At 35.4% G+C, this 18,770-nt stretch overlaps 1 protein-coding gene across 6 annotated transcripts in view; it reads right to left on the bottom strand.

Moving 5' to 3' along the window:
* LOC109088990 (receptor-type tyrosine-protein phosphatase F-like) overlaps positions 1–18,770 on the bottom strand; it is a 208,256-nt gene that overhangs the window by 110,568 nt on the left and 78,918 nt on the right. For all 6 annotated transcript variants that reach the window (XM_042725344.1, XM_042725345.1, XM_042725346.1 and 3 more), the window contains exons 3-4: positions 13,877–14,022; positions 9,391–9,532 (exon numbers count right to left, since the gene is read on the bottom strand). In XM_042725344.1, the coding sequence (XP_042581278.1) occupies positions 9,391–9,532; positions 13,877–14,022 (288 nt within the window). The remainder of the gene's footprint in view (positions 1–9,390; positions 9,533–13,876; positions 14,023–18,770) is intronic.

Raw genomic sequence — 18,770 nt, 5'->3', positions numbered from 1 at the left:
CAGTAACAGGATCTTCCTACAGTAACCAGGTAATCAAATGCACAGAAGAGAGCGGACCGAATCTCTTTGTGCCTGATTCACACAGCCAGTGATCGCTAACAGGATTATAAAGGACCTGAATCTACAATTCTGAGTTTTTCTTTCTTGAAAGTAAAGACAGAGGACCAGCAGTGGTTCAAACAGTCTTGATAAAAAAGTATGAACATATTTATTACCCACTATAAAACTGATTTTTACTCATATATATATACACACTACAGTTCAAAGAATTTGATGTCAGTAAGATACTTTTATTCAGCAATAAAATCACAACTGACCTTTGCATTTACTTTATTTACAAGCTAAATCTTGGTCATTGATAATGTAAACATCCGTCATTGATACAATGCTACAGTTTTTGACGACTTGATCTACACATAAAATAATAAATCTATTATTTTGACATTTATAATTGCCTGACAGTAAGTAAATGAAACAATAAATATTGGATGTGCTTCTGCTGTTGAAATGAACATGTATTATTTTGTATTATTATATTATTAGTAATTTATTAGTAGTATTTTCATTATTATTATTATTGACATTATTGTTATTATTAATATTATCAATATCATAGAAACACTGAGCAGTGATAGAATGATGTTGATTGGATGGGATGATATTTTGCTTGATATAAGGATGGTAACGGTATAATGAATATCTTTAATAATAAAAAAAAAATGTAATATATATATATCTAAAATATATAAATATAACCAAATCAAATCTACACCTAACATATACCACACATGTTTTTAATGCACATAATGCTAATTTTAATGCACCACACCCTTCTTTTAATGCACCACCTCAGCTTAGGCATACATACAAATAGTAACTGTACTGTGAATGAGAAGGGAAAAAAAACAAAAATAATAAAAAAAACCCCGACACAGAAGCTAGGAGAGGTGTGGTATGTGTTAGCTATGTGTCATTACTCCATTACTACTATTACTATTGACATTTTATCATTATTGTTATTATTATTATAATTACTGTTATTATTATTGATATTACTGTTGCCGTCATCACAAAATATTATCATCATCACCATCTAGCATTACTATTATTATTACTATTGTTATTATTATTATTGTTATTAATGTTATTATATTATTATTGGTATTACTATTGCTGTCAATACAAAATATTATCATAATCACCATATTTAGTATTATTATTGTTATTATTATTATTGTTATTAGTGTTACTATTATTATTGATATAAATGATATTATTATTATTATTATTATTATTATTGATATTACTATTTCCGTCAACACAAAATATTATCATCATCATCTTTAGTATTAGTATCACTACTGTTATTATTATTATCAATGTTATCTATTATTATTATTGATATTACTCTTGCCGTCAACACAACTTATTATCAGCACCATCTTTAGTATCACTATTGTTATTATTATTACTGTTATTACTGTTGCCGTCATCACAAAATATTATTATCATTATTATTATACATGCTATTACTATTTAAATACTAACATGCATTACATTAACATGTTTTCAACTTTGGAGCGTCGGATTTCTCTGAATGAATCTACAAAACAGAACACACAGACAGTACTACCACAACGTCATAAATCACAACTCAAACAACACACAACACCGGCGCCTCTAAAACAGACGTTCTTTTCTGGCATGCAGAAATTAGACACTACATGCGCAACGGTTTAAATGGCATCTCATATAACAGTCATTAACACATTTTTAAAGGCATGTGGGTTTCTTGCACTAAGAAATCCTGAATATTCTCATTGCAAAACTAAACAGGTACTTCAAAGTCACATTTTCGGTGCTGATTTGGGGGATTTAAATGTGTAAACTATAGGCAAAAGACTGAATAATCAAACATGCACAAGGCGTGAATGATGTGTGTACCAATGCAGTGAACTTCTTTAGATACAGAGACAATGACTTGAAAACAAGTCGTTCTGAATGCAGGTGTTATTTGTTTTACTACAGCAATTCATTTAACATGTTAAACTGTTTATATTTCACTGCAGGCAATGAGGTAGTTAGTTTACTGGTTGAGTGGCCAGGACATGGTCCATTTCTAGGCTATTCCGTCTCAGTTATACAGTTTAACAATTGAACGAATACATGGCTAACTGCCTCCATAATAAAGTGCTTCTCTGCCAGACCGATTCCACCCCAGCAGGGCAAATTACTAGTCCTGTTGTGGTTACTTCACACACTGCTGTGTCGCTAAGCTAGCACAGAAATGAACCAATGCCCCTCTAAGCCTTGTACTCCTTTCATATCTCGGTGTCTTTGAACTTCCATTTCTACTTTCTTATTTGCTCAAAGGACTGAAACAAGTGTTTCTGAAGAGCAAAGGATGATCCTAATAAAACCGTCCAGCCATGCAGAATGACCTCGAATAAAAGAAAGCACAGACTAAAAGCAAGACACGCAGGATTTGTAAATAACCCTGAACCAGCCTTTCACCTTCAGTATAAACATTTACATCTACAGAGACAATAATCAGAGTTCAAAATGACATATTATGGGTCAGGAATCTTACAAAAGCTGCTGAGAACACGTCTGGGTCACATTTAACTCCACATTTAAAAGACTATATTGCAAGAAAAAAAAAGTTTAATTTATTTAATTGTCAGTATTTGTTGAACAGCCTCTACCCATATTTAATAGTAATAAAAAAAATTAAGATACAGTATATAAGTAACATGAAATAAACATTTGTGTGCATTCAAAATTTGGGTGTAGATGTGCTACAAAAACTGTTCATTGTCCAAAAAAAAAGTACTTTGTTATTTTGATTGGGGGATTTAACATGACCAGAACATGCTTCCGTGAGATTCAACTGTATTATCTGCAACGCTTTGGCCTGAGGGTCTAAACATACGTGAGACTGTACATGTTTGTAGGAAAGCAGTTTCTACTGTGAAAAGCAGTCTGGAGGATTTTGAAGGATCTCTTTCGGTGTTCAGTGACACCATCGCTTTGAGCATAAAACAGCTGAGCTGTTCATACCTCAAACATCCTGAGATGCAGTCCAAATCAAAGCTCTTTTTTTATTTATGACAATTGCTGATGATGCGTATCATTTTGAGAATTTTAAAATTACTGACCAATGTAAATACAAAATGTCCTGATGAAGAAAACCAATCATACACACACATATGCCTATAACTCAGTTTCAATTCACCATCATTAACATCTGTCACATGTCTCCCAGATTAACAAGACATATTAAATTGGTAACCATTTAAAAAGCATGACATGCTCACAAGCAATAAGACTTTAACTAGAATTTATGATCCAATAAAACATGAATTAAATTCAGGCTCTATCGTCACTGCCACACAGAAATCCATTAGGCAACATAATGATTAATCATAAATATTTTAATAAAACAGGAATATTGGATATTCATAAAGAAGATCTCTGCATCTCTTTTACTATCACATGTGCTATCATAGTTTAAAATCTTTATTACTTTATTTGTTCTGTGGAACCAGGGTTATTACCATTAATTAAAACTAAAACTAAAACTTTAAATAAAATGAAATTGAAAACAGAAAATATAAGAAGAAATCTCATTCGAAATATTAATGAAAATGACAATAATATATCAATGATGTTAAAATAATACTGTGTATTAAATGCACACACACACACACACACACACACGAGTCCAATTTTGTTTTGAACTTTAATTGAAGGCTGAAACATTCTTCAGGGTATCTTCTTTTGTGTTCTACCTAACAAAGAAATTCATTCAGACTTGAGAATGAGTAAATGATTACAGAATTTTCCTTTTTGGCTGAGCTCTCACTTTAATGCAAATACTCAGTCAGAAAGTCCATGCTTTGATGAAGCCTTAGATGTGATGTTTCTGAGGAAGACTGATTGAAAGAGCATACATAGCTCTCCGTCCAAAGAAAATTCTAATGTGCAAACTTTTTTCATTTAAATAATACATGGTATGTGTAGAAGTAGAGTAAAAGAAATGCTATCTTTGAGCTCCGGCACACACTTCCTCTGTATATTTAGTCCCAACATCAAGTGAAATGAGAAGTGTTCCTCTTTTGTATCACCTCCAGTGTCAATTATTCAAACACCAGTCTCAGATCAATTTAAGGTGGAGAAGAGAATCGAAAACGCTTAGAGGAAAAGATTTCAAACATTCTACATTTCTGTGCCTCTCATCTGGATCAAACAACATCCACACTAACACAGAGAGATTACAGCGCCGAGGAAGACACAGATTCAGTGCAGCAGTTTAATGAGAACGCGGTGAAGGTTAACTTGACATTCTGAACTTTCAAAGAAAACAAACAAAGACACAACTGAATTAATGAGCCATATCAGCTTGAGTTACATGTCTGTACCATGGTACATTGTTTTTTGTGGATATGGCTTTTTAAAAATGCACTGTGAAGTACATTTACTGCCTTTGATTGCAATGGTATATGAATATTACACTCATGCAGTATCATGGTAGCCTATATATTGTATAACTAACACATCTCAAACTGATACATCACAATATCATGGTACTTTCAGCAGCATGTGCATGTGTGTTTATGCATGTGTAGGACTGGCTACTATTGAAAAGTCCTCCTCAAATAGAGCTGGTGATTGCCCTTAATCATTCATATTTCATTACGCTGCACTTTCTGATCACAGACATCAGTCACCAACTCTTCCTTCCAGCATCAGGTGCACCTTCTGTCTGTTCTCCCGTCTGGCTCTTTCTTTCTCTGCAGCACTGGGCTTGTAATTGCTCTGTAATGTGCATACAACAACAGTGATTTCACATAACTGCCATATGTGCAAATGATGGGTTTTAACCAACCAGCAAACACATACACTCTAGGGCTGGATGATGTATGGAATATTCATGACATATTTGGAACGTTTTTGCTGGCTGGGAGCACTGTGTCCTCATGTGGCCTTTACTACACAGTGTTATATATGTAAGGGCACATATAAACAAAAATGTTTAAATAAAATTTAGACACACACACACACACACACACACACACACACACACACACACACACACACACACACACACACAGTGTTCTGACGGTGAATTTAGCTGCATGTAGTGCTAAATGTCTCCTGCAGGTGGATATGGCAGGTAGCCCAGTGTGATGCTGAGGAGGGAGGTGTGTGTTTACCCTGCTGCAGTACACCACTGATGGAGAGCTGAGTAATTGATATTTTGCTAAACTCTAACTCAGCTCAGTGGGGGACTGGGCCACTGCCAACCACTGGAAACTAAACCTATGTCATGGATCAGCAACTCTGTGTGTGGTGAAACGTCAAAATGGAAATGGCATGTTGTAATTTCTGCCCACTGCCCTGTTATACGCAATAGCTAAAAATACAAAAGTAAATTCCAACAGCTTCAAGACGTAAGCAGGCGGGCGGCGAGGAGAAGTAAACAGACGGAGTCTGTCTGTGGAGCATGTTTGCCAATAAAGAATGACTTTAGTGGGAGAAATACATTTGTAAATGTCTATGGAATAAAATTACCTGTCTGAATAAACTCATCTATTTGCATGCAGGAAAAGCGATGTTATATATTGGCTTTCTGTCAGGGGAGATGTCTGTGTACAAGTTTTACATTTATGTCACTTATAAGTTGCAGCGCTCCAGTTGACATTTCCTGTCATTCTGGGAAAAGATACCAAGAGGAGTTTTTCCATTCCATGGTGGAGCATCCAGTGCATTTTCAGGAGATCTTGAAAAGACCTTGCTCCATATCCTCTGGAGTCGATTAACGCCAATTCAATAAAAACCATTCTGATCATACCATTCTAAATCACTCAGGTGAAAACCACTCTTTATACACACAAATAAAACCACTGTTAACCCTCTGGAGTCGATTAACGCGTCTTAGAACAATTTAAATCAATATATTGTTTTCTGTAATGAGAAAAACTCAAAGTTAGAACTGCAAAATCATGTTGAATCACTATCAGTACTCAAGCCTTACAGTCAGAGCAGAGAAGAGAAGAGAAGAGAAGAGAAGAGAAGAGAAGAGAAGAGAAGAGAAGAGAAGAGAAGAGAAGAGAAGAGAAGAGAAGAGAAGAGAAGAGAAGAGAAGAGAAGGGAAATTAAAAAGAAAAATTAGAAAGATGACAAATGAGTAAAGATGAGAAGATACACAAACATAGAAGATAAACATAATGAGAAACAAATGAGAAAAGAAGAGAAAGATAAGGACAAATGAGACCAGATCAAAAAATGAGAGAAGAAACCAGGATTAGAAAAGAAACAAGGTGACGAGACAAGAAAATAAACTACATGAGAACAGAAGAGAAAGAGGAGAACAGGCTCAAAGAAGAGAAGACTTGATTATACAATAAAACATTAATTAAACTCTCAACAGAAGCAACATAATTAGTGCTGATTTATTCTTATTGTCTTGTTGTGCTTTATCTTCACGTTTGATTAGTACCATGTGTTCCAGCCTGCAATTGTCAATACACACTGCTCAAATTTGAGAAAAAACACTTTGCTACCAACCAGCCAAGAAATTCTGCTAGTCTGTGGATGAGAACACTGATGTAAACAAAAGGACGAGTGAGAAACGATGTTCCTGATATAATGAGACCACAGACATAACACCTAACCTACAAACCTGATTCCTGCACAGGTTCAGCCCACCTGCTGATCCGTGGCTCCAAACGCACATTTAACGGCACACTGGACCGAAAGCATGAGAGAACATGGCCCACTTTCAACACACTTGGCATCGTATATAAACCCACAACTTTCCTTCCTTTAACTGAATAATTCAATTCCCCAGATTAGCAGATATATTACAAAAGACACCCTGATTTGTGCCCCGTGGTGCCATGCTATCACTAGAACCAACTTTATAAGGGGATGTTGAATTTCAGTGAGCTGTAACTGTGCACTTAAGCAAGCAGCCGCATCGGCTCTTTGTCTAAGAACAGCATTTGGACTGAGATTTATCACCATGTAGTATCAGCACCTCCATATTCCTCATGTTTGAACATGAATCCAGCTGCAGTCTACAGCATGCTCACATCATAACACATATCACCTCTATCTGTGTGTGCTGTAATCTACTGCAGGGTCACAGGGTCAGGCATGGAAAGATCACTCTATCAGAGCTGCAGGCGCAGGTAATCTGCTCAAATGTGGCCTGAAATGAACTTGAATCTTTAAACACAAACGCACATACGCACACAACTCTGGCTTTGAGCGGAGGAACCACAGTGAGGCTTACCGAAAACAGAGGCAGCTATCAGAACACTGCACATGTTCCAATCCTGTGGCAGAATGTGTGTTTGTGTGTGTGTGTGTGTGTGTGTGTGTGTGTGTGTGTGTGTGTGTGTGTTTCTTCCCCTCACAGTACTGTGAGATGGAGGGCTGATAAGCTTCATAACCATCAGCAAAATAACAAACCACTGAGAACAAAATGCCTGGTCTGGCTGAACTTCTTACAGTTTCCTTCAGTCAGCATGTACCAAGATTCCAGCGATCGAACAGAAAACACCAGTAGGGCAGGAAACATCTTGAAGTTTTTTTGGTAAAATATATTTAAGAAATCTCACATAAGCGAGACAGTTTGTTCTTAATATCAGCATAGATTCGGCCCGAGGCACAGGGTTACAGGTAATCGTTGCAGTTAATATTTAAACCAACAAAGTGCTTTTATGCAACATTTCAATAAACTGAAAATTAATATTGAGTACTTAGATATTACACACATTAATGGCAGCCTATTTTTGCACTGAAATAGTTTCAGATAAAGCCACAGCAAAATTAACCTCTGTACATGTATGAGCAATAACACCTACTGTTCTTTAATAAAGCTGTTTTGAACAAATAAGATGGATTAATGATTCAATGACTCACTCACAAAAAGATTACTTTTACTTGATTGATTCCTCAGTGAATCAGTGCTTTGGATGAATCAGTTAAGTGAACGATTAAATGACTCACTCAAAAAGAGTCACTTGATTAATTCCAGAATAAACCTGTGTTTTGAATTAATTGGTTGAGTGAATGATTCAATGCTTAACTCATAAAAACAGTAACTTGATTAATTTCTGAATGAATGAGTGTTTTGAATCAATTGGTTTAGTGAATGATTCAAAATACGCATTTATAAAAACAGTGGCTACATCCAAAATTGCATACTCTGTCAATAGTAGATACCGCCCCTACTATGTACACATGAGCACATGAGGGATGAAAACAGAACCAAAAAAAAACAAAAAAAAAAACAGAACAAAAGTCCAATGGGGTGTGACAGCCATCTGAAATTTTCTTCTAAAATGAGCATTTTTATGAGGCTCCTATATGTAGGTTTAGTAATTTTTACTTTAATGGCAATGATTGGGTTCTTTTCTTTACCATTAAAGTGAAATAACTGAACCTATTAGTATGAATGAATTGGATCATCAAAGGTCAGCAGCAAAGACATTGTTTAATAAAATCGGTTTAAATACATACATGATATTTGTTGATCTTATTTAACATTTAATTATTGCAGGCTTATATAATATTCAGAGTTTGCATTTTACTGTTTTTATTAATTTTGAGGAATACTGAATCTGTTTTTGTGCAGGTTAGATGAGTAAATACATGTTCATATTTTATCATATTTTCATGTAGAAAACAGGATATTCATCTAGACTGGATGTTGTAAAGTCTGCATTTCTTTTCAGAATAAAAGCTGAATGTGAGCTTGCAGGGGATTTGTGGGGCATTTTAACATTAAAATGAAGACATGAAATTGTTTTGTAGTTGCATATTATTAATTTTTCTTCTTTGGGATAACATGCGCTTATGAATCATGTGCAATAAGAGCAGCAATGTGTATTAAGAAAGTAAACAGCGTCAGTTTTGATTATACATTGACTTTAATCAGATTTCCCAGCTGTTTTATTGTGCAGGTAATGGGTGAGCTTCATTAATCCAGTAAATATTTGCCAAAGCTAACAGTGATTACGTGAGGAAACTCAAAGTTAAAAGGAAACTACCATGAAAAGCTCTTTGCATGACCCGCCTTACCCGAGCTCTAGTTAGACAGACCACCTGCTGAATCTAACTTTAGCTCAGTTCCTGTTTGTCATGTTCTCAGAATAATAATTATATGAGCACAACACTTCGAAAGAAAGAGTGTGAGTGTGAGAGGAACCAAAATACTCAGTTGATAGTCAATTTTTCTTTGATTTCACTTCTGCACCATTTCTAATCACAAAATGCATGCAATGAAATAACTGCAGCTGTAAATCTTCATGAAGTGATAAGACAATACTATGCTGTTTGAGAGAGAGCAAAAGAGCGAAAGAGAGAGTGTATTCTTACCTTCTAACACAGTGAGTTTAGCACTAGTGTTAATTTCTCCAACACTGTTGGTAGCTGTGCACTCATAAATAGCCTCATCCCGATGTGTCCGTAATGGCTGGATCCGCAGCACAGAGCCTGAGCCGTCATCAAACTCTATTACCTGACACACACAGACATACAGGTGATATTAGATATCTCCAGCATCAAAAATCAACTGTTGTTCTTTAAATATACAATCAGACTGATCTGCATGCATAAACATGTACACACAGTCTATATGACTGAATTGGCGCTCTCTTCCAAATATAAAAACTGCATGAAAATAATCTGTAAAAATGCTAATTCTAATAATATATACCAGTTAAAAGAATAGTTCACCCCAAAATTAAATACATTTGCTGAAAGTTCCTACATGGTTTGTATTACAGTATATACTATACATATATATAGTATAATGTGCTTGTATAATATAGTGCACAAGTTGTATTAACTACTTTTATGGTGATTGTTTTTTTCTTTTGAGGCTTGACAGTATAAATTACCATCAACTTTTTTTGTGTGGACAAAAACATTCTGGCTAACATCTCATTTTGTGTTTCATGGAAGATGGTGTTTCATGGGGGTTGGCAAATGATGATAAAACTGTCATTTTTGGCAGTGTTACTTCTTGTTAACAAAATCATGACAGAAGTAGCAATTACCAGCCAAAATGTCTTGAGTACCAAAAAGTGATAAAACCAGTCGGAAACAATCTCCCTCAGTCTTATACGACAGTGATGTTAAAGAGATCAGCTCCTGTACAGTATAAATGCACTGCATTAGGTGTGAGAGGCACAGAGTAAAAGTAAGTGAGATGCCGGTGCTGTCAGAGCCCGTCTTGTTCACGCTCAATCAGCTCTGTTGACAGTGTGAGGAGGGTCGTCTCAGGGAGCCCTCATGCCTGGGATGCTGTCAGCTTCTCTCTGTTTTTAGGTTGACTGCCAAATTGAGATCAACCTGCGCTCCCCTGCTGGAACCCTGCACTGTCTATACTGATGTTGAAAAGAAGCGCAGCATTCCCTGGAATGAAATACTTCAGTTTCAGCTTATAAGCTTTCACAACAGAATAGCGCTATAGTCATATGAGCGTGGAAAAGGTTCAGGTGACAAGGTGGATTCTGTAGAACAACCGTGGACTGTGGTCAGATGAGATATTGTCAGGCCGTATGTCAGTAGAAACGAATTTTACAGTCCTGACAGTCATTATACTGTACTCTTACTGTGCTCTTCAGTTGCACACACAAATACGGCGGTGTGCATGTGTAGCCTGTATCATTTCATATTAAAGCGCATATGAAACTACGAGCATGCGTGCAAGATCCGTGTAACGTTCAGCAGTGGCAGCTCTTAAAGTAATAGCAGCCTAATAACCCAGCTGCTGTGATGTATGTTATTCAAAGAACAAAAGAAAAAAGGGGAAATTAATAACTTTTGTAGCTTTAAGGATTCATCTTTAATTAATTTTGAATTTATTGTTTGATAACTTTATTCAATTTCTGTGTATTTCCTATTTGCTGAAGGGCACAGGTAAACATGACATTTATTATAATGGGTTTATGTGAAGATTTAAGTTCACTTAAATTACAAGGTGTTATTTTTTAAAGTCTAATAGGTTAAAATTGATAGCTCTCAATCATACTGTAATGTTAGTATATTAATATATTAGGAAAAAAATAATTTCCTATAGACATCAGTAGTATCAGTATCAGTGATGATCACCTTCGGTCAAAAAAGATGGCATTAAACAAATAATAAAAATATACTGTCTTTCTGTTGTTTCTACATTAATTTCAAGATTTAATATGAAATTATTGCAATATAAAAGTATATTTAAAACCACTGTGTCCGTGACCAAGACACTTAACATCAGGATGCTTTAGGTGGATTGTACCTGTGATAATAGCCCTGCAAACTGATGACACCTTTATAATGCAGTCCATGTCCTGAATGCCAGCCAACACCATTGCTCTGATTCAACTCCAGGCATCAGCACACCTCTTTACTCTGGCCCGAAACAGGCCACAGAGAGGCTCATTTGGACCTGATGCTACTGCTGATGAGTCTATTGTGGCCTCTGTTTGGCCCCAGACAGTCAGATGTGAGGTTTTTGGAGGAGTGAGCAGAGGAGGTCTGACAGGTCACCCTGCTCTCTGGCCAATAGTAGAGAGCTCATCCCTCACTGTCCTGGCACTGATGCAGTCTTTGCCTCAGCTGGCACATTCAGCAGTGGTACAGTTGGCAATACAGGTGGCTCAGGTCTGCTTTGGTCACTTTAGGGTGACCTGATATTGGACGGTCATCTGTCCTGCTGGTCTGCCTTTTCTGAGCTGGCTAATATACCCATTAAATGTCTGTAATATCCAACAAATGTCACTGACATTGATGCAGTGCTGGGTAGATTAATTATAGTCAGTTACCAATAGCAAAGATGATAGAAGTTGTTAATAGTACTGTATTCTATTGTATTACAGTGCTTGTTACAAAAATCAAAGACAATAAAAAATATCAAAAATAATATAATCTATTAAAATAAACGTATTATATTATATAACCTGACTACTTTTCAATTACTTATTAAATGACCTAACTTGTTTATTAATGTGATGAGACCTAAAAGTTCTTGTTTATCACATTCATTTGAATAGGAAAGTCTATCTTGAATTCCATACTGATATAAAAAAGAAATAGAAAGGAAAAAAATAAATCGAATTCCATTTTGTTTATAAGAGATGCCAATATTAAAAGTGAATATATAAAATAAACCTGCGAAATTAGAGGGTTATATATAAGATGCCTCATATATTTGTGATATATATATGGGGTCGATCCAGAGGCATAATCGCGATCCAACATTTTCCTATATAAACAAAGCTTTTATACCACACTATATATATAATTTGTAAATAAATAATTGCTGGATATTAATAGGCGCTGTGACACACACACTTTTTTTCCCGGAGCATTATTCACTAAACGGTGTGACGCCGAGCATCGTTCACAAGTATATAACTAGGGCACAGGTAAGCCCTGGGATATGCTTTATATATAGGCCCAACATAATAATATATTATATATATTATTATATATTATTATTTTTTTTTAAATATATATCCGATAATAAGATAACATTTAAAACAGAACAAAGTTCACGGAAAAAAAGGATGACAATGCATTCTGTTTGTTTATGAAATTGACATCCATTGTATGAACAACTAAAAACACTTACACAATACTAAAAACAAAAAACACTGAGAAAATTCACAACCAAACTATAAAAAACAAAAAACACTGATAAAACCAGTAGTTTTAAATAGACCGTGACATTCCATTTTTTGTATGAACATATGCTAAAAACACTGAGAAACAATTTGTGCTCAAATTACCCTCCTATCTAATGCACTGTATGCCGGATTTTTGAAAACAAATGGGGATCAAACTTAATGTAATTTCTGCAACCAAAGTCAGTTTTAATGAGTGCGCGCCATTAATTTGTGATAATGAATTGGATAATTAGTGATTAATTTGACAAAAAAATCACTAATTAATCTATTAATCAAGAAACAAACTTATTACAAACCTATAAACCATCGTGTAATTAATTAGATTGAAACTTTTAATCACTCAACAGCCCTATTCCAAACGTATTTAAGTGATAGGTTTTTTAGAAAGAAGATAAAAAAGAAGAATTAAGGAGAATAAGTACATTTCAAATTATTCACTGCCAATGTGTGAATAATATATAATCTGATTAAGAGTATTTTAAAATGTAACATAAAGCAATTACAAATACTCATTTTTGGAATCTGATTACTGTACATAATCCATTTCTATCCAGCACTGACACAGACGTCCACACTTTCTCAGCCAATGAGAAAACTAATGGTTGTATGTGAGTTTTCAGGACAGGGTTTAAGAGTGGTTGAAGTAATGGGGACAGTCTGAGTGGATAAGTTTGGCAGAATTTAATCTCTCTAGAACAGCAACTTTAATTTTCCAGTCCAAAAAGAAGTGCAGCATTTCTCTCTTTTTATCATCAGCATTTTTTGGCCTTACTGTCTAATTAACAAATATATCTCATCTCAGTGACCACAGTTTTACCTGGGATCAAGCCTGCAGTATTTTCAGACCACATATGTAATTCAAGCTCACTGCACTTTATATCTTGGTCAATTCAGCATAATCTCTGCAGTACAGATGTCAGCAGTGCTGTATGAACTCAAAGAAACACTCGACCCAGAGCACTCTAGAGCTTAGAGCAGGTCATGATAAAAGCTGAAAACCCCTCACATGATCTTAATCAAAGAGTGCTGCTGTATAAAATGGGATGCCCTGAAGCCATCGGTGAGGAGAAATGGTAGGACCTTTGTTGCATCTGATTTAATGTTGTGGTAAAAGAACTAAAAGAACTTCACATCTGATTAGAGTGCAGGTACAAAGAAAGCACATCTTATTATTTCAAACTCACCTCAAAGCGCTGTGAGCTGACTTTCTTGCCCTTCTTCATCCAGGTGATTCGTGGTTTGGGCTCCCCGACCGCCTGGCACACGAAAGACGCCACCCCTCCTGAAATCCCTGTCTGATCTTCAGGAGTCTTAATGAAACTCGGCGTGCCTGCGAGAGAAAGAAAGACATTAAGACACGATTACAAATGCAGGAAGGAAAAATCACAGATCTTTTTAATATATCACTTGTTTGCCATAGATAACAGTTAGATAAAATGGAGAGTTCATATTTTTCTCCTCTCAGTAACCTAATTTGTTTTACTTTACTTTTAGGGCTTTAAAAGTGATCTAAATAAATTATTAAGACCAAATCATGAATTTTACTATTCATTTGAATCTATTTTATTTTGTTTTACATTTTCATTTGCAATCTGATAGTGAACGCAAAGCAAATGAGCAAATGAGAATTAAGATTCATGTCAGAAAGAAAAATTATGACTGAACAGCATTTTCAATTTCAGTTTCTAAAAGATTTGAAAAAGATGAAAAAATAGTGCTCAAATCATACGGACTAAATTTTGGAAAATTTTAGAAGCTTGACAATACAAAACTGGATCTGGATAAGAACTCCTTTTGTGTTATTATACCTAAATGAAACCATATAAATAGATTTTTATTACTTGGACTAAAATAAATGTTAACTGAAAATAAAATAAAATAAAATAAAATAAAACAAAATTTCCACTTAGTTTAACTTGATGTACTAAAATAACCAAAAATAAAACTGAAATAAAAGGAATAAAAACTATTAATAGAAATATTTTAAAAAATACAAAACAAGGAAATAGCTAAAATTTTAAATCAAATTAAAATGGAAAATAAAAAAATAAAAATGAGCTGAACGTATTACTTGTTTTATATATTAATAAAAAATAATATCTCAATGATATTAAAACTATAAGTATGGGGTTAGAATGACATTCTTGGTTGATCTATTCCTATAAGTCTCCTGAGCCATGATGGAGCAATCGCTGAGCAATAAAACTGTCCTCGCTAGAAGCGCTGGAACAAAAGCAGATCTTTTAAAAATGTCTAAACCCTGCCTTGAGCTAGACCTCCAGGACGGTACAAGTAATGTTCCTCCATGTGCACTGGGTCACGTCCCTCATGGTGAGAAACAATAAATACGGGCAATATGAGGGAATTCTATTTCCCCTATTGCCTAAGCTCTCTGCTTGGCTGTACTCGAGGTAAGAATAAACTGTTTATAAGCCATGAGAGCTTCATCTCCGAGGATGTATCAAACGTATAATTAAATGCTCTGACAGAATACGAGCCATGGCAACCCAAACAAATTGAGCTCCCCATCCACCACCATCCCCTGGTGAAAGCATGCCTGTAGAGGAACAGAGAGCTGACGGGAATGTAATTAAAGATTCCAGCCATCCAGCTCACCGCAGGGAACAACAGATATATCATAACGTGCGCTGCCTGCTTTGTTTACCTCTGTCCCTGGCTACAGATGCATAATGCAAACTGCCGGCCTCGCTGGAGACAATGTCTTCATCTTTTCTTTGGCAGGAACTGTCTTGGTCCCAGTTTCTGTCCAGGGGACCTTGTCATTTTTCCTTTCTCTAATTCTTTGTCTCTCTCTCTCTTCATGACATTGATGTCAGCAGAATTGATGTCATTATGGTTGCCCTCGCCTGATGCGGTGTGTGTGCAGAATGCAGACTGCCAACTGCCTTCACATGAGGTTTATGGCAGCTTTCCACAAGACATTAATTATACCACATACTCATGCACCCATCAGCTAAATGAGGACACACTACTTCTATTGTTTTACATAAGGCTAATTATAAACACCATAAACTAGGGTTTTCTACAGAAATGGGAGTAATTGTGATGTGTATATATATATATATATATATGGATTATTAACTTAATACTTTTATTCAGCAAGGATGCATTAAATTGATCAAAAGTGACACTAAAGTAATTTGTTACAAAAGATGTTACAAAGTTTCATGGTTTCAAAAAAATAAATAATTAAATATAACGCACCACAGTTTTCAACAGTGATAATAATGAAAACTGTTTCTTGAGCAGCAAATTGGAATATTAGAATAATTTCTGATGGCTCAAGTGAGACTGAAGACTGGAGTAACTAAAATTTCAGCTTTGCATCACAGCAATAAATTCCATTTCAAGATATACTGAAAAAATAAAATAAAAAAATAAAAAAATAAATAAATAAATATATATATATATACACACACACACACACACACACACACACACACACACACACACATATATATAGTTTTTTTATTATTATTATTATTGTTATATTTTACAATATTGCAGCCTTGGTGAGAATAAATGAATAAACAAGTAAATAAATACATAAATACACCTCAATATGATCTGTTCTGTATATTCACATCAGCCTCCTCTGAAACACCTGAGGTCAAACTTCCTCTCATGACTGATTTATCAGACGTCCACCCTGCCTGATGACCTCTGACCCTGGATGTGTCACACAAGACAGACATCACAGATTCTCAGTCACACAAGGCTCTTTGTGCCTGCTAGCATGCTGACCTCCTGCAATATTTACCGTGTTGACTTTCATGTGTGTTCTTCAGGCAGTGCAAAGCAATCTGCTGCCAAGGTTTCTGCCCTCGCTCTACCTCACCAAAACACAGGACACTGAGGTTTCTGAGCATTTTCATGTAATCTGCCAATCAGAGATGTACAAATAACACTAGTTCCATCTCAGCATTCCCATCTTTTCCCCGTAAATGACATCCACTTGGAGTTTGAGTCAAATCTATTCTTCCATAATGGACTGTCAATTTGCATGAACATTCCGACTGGACAATTTATATTTCATCTTAAGAAACAACTGCCTAGAAACATCTCATGTAAACAGGAGTTCATGCATGATAAAAAAGCTCATGCATGATGCAAAACATTTCTAGTCATGACAACAGAAGCTGCAGTCTGATGCCAAATAAATACTTCATTACAATCTCATGATTTAATCATAAAAAAAAAAATGTAATCGAGCTTTAAAGCAATCCACAGATTAAAAACCACCAGCATTTGATTAAAATTAGTGTTTATATATGGACAAAACACAGTGCAACTGGATCAAAGTAGCAGAGACAACCACATTAGCTTCTTTGTAAGAACTACACATTCTCTGTTATAAATGTACTGTATATAAAAAAAGGAAATTCTATCTTTACACCTACAGAACTTCATAATAAATAAATAAAATAAGTAAATAAATGAATATATATTTAGATTTGGCACTACAGGACTTGATCAGATTTTTCCAATTTATTTCATCATGACTTTAATTTTTCAAGATTTTATTTAGTAAAAATTGCTCATTTAAGAATCATCCAAGAATGCGTATTAATTATGTAATGGGCCTGCATGTTCACAGTGCACAGGCCGAGCAGTCACAGAGATGAGCAGTCGACCACAAACACGCCACCCAAATCCCTCCGTTAATCTGCCCAATGACAGATCACAGGATTAATGAGTATCAACAGCTCTGAAACCAGATGATCAGCTTTGCCTGTTTATTCTACACGTCAGGGAGGATCAGTTGTGAGACATACTGTTTGCCACTTAATATTAGGTGCTAATTTAAGAGCTGCGATTTCTCCATTTGGAAGTGTTTAACCATGACTTTCTTTAACTCAAACTTACCAGATCTGACAGGAAGGCATAATAACTGGAAGGAAACGCAAAATACACAAACAGCAGATACATTTCCTTCCACACAGCATAGCCACTCCCTTACAGATCTGCATGAAGTGAAATAAACTGACAGCATCTAGGAAGTCAGTCTCCTGCCCTCTGTCCCTAAACATCAAGCAGCTCAACATTGATCGAGACACAGCAGCTCAGCCATTTATTCTCATTAATTATGGATGCACGGCTTATCTCCAGTCGAGCTCTCGCTGTATGTCTGCAAAACAGAATCTGAACTGAGGACGTGTTAATATGCCCAACACCAGAGAAATAGACAATGTTTGTTCAGACACGCTGTACTCTGTTGATGTTGTTTGTGACACTGTCTAATGGGAAGAACTTAGTCAACATAAACTCTTTGGCATCTCTGTGTTTGAATGCTAGTTGCATGCAGCACAGGTTATTTTCTAAAATAAAGTGCATAGACAAGGCTACAACCCTCCATGCACACCTTGGCAATAGAATCACCATTGACGAGTACATTTTTTAGTTGTGAAAATATATCTGGGCTAAACTTGTACTCAGCTTCTAACTGGCGAGTGAAATCAAACAATTTATTATCCAGTGCTAAAGACACTCGCCTAGCATTAAAATGTGTTCCTGTGGCTCAGTGGTAGAGCATTGCATTAGCAGCGCAAAAGGTTGTGGGTTCAATTCCCAGGGAACACACTTCACTATAAAAATAAAAATCAATATAATTAACTCACTATAAAACCCTCAGCAAAAAACATAAATCTAAATCAAAAAACATAAATGTACAATGTTACTCACATTGTAAAGTAACAATGTTCACTGAAAAACAGATTTTAACAAATAATTTCAAAGTAATGGCAAGTAACAGATTGAATTAAACTTAACATTTTGAAGCAGTGTAAAAACATAATGCAATAATGCTTATTTATTTCTAAAATATATATTTTTTTACGTATAACAAAATGCATTAAGAAAGCAAACAGGATCCAGCTGGATTTTGTGGTTAGTATTTGCCATCAATAAGCTGATCTGAGTTGGTCAAGCCAATCTTTTTGAGTGAAACTCAGCGTTTATAAACAAAGCTCATAATGGGACCTCTTAATTTACATGCGGTTTGAATATTCTCTCAGCAGTAGTAAGGTGAGAAGGACACTAAACTCTCAAACCAAGTTA

This window comes from Cyprinus carpio, chromosome B6 (genome assembly GCF_018340385.1).
Source record: "Cyprinus carpio isolate SPL01 chromosome B6, ASM1834038v1, whole genome shotgun sequence".
In the NCBI taxonomy this organism is placed as follows: Eukaryota; Metazoa; Chordata; class Actinopteri; order Cypriniformes; family Cyprinidae; genus Cyprinus; species Cyprinus carpio.
The sequence above is the reverse complement of the archived record's forward strand: the minus strand, read 5'-3'. Positions and strand labels throughout refer to the sequence as shown.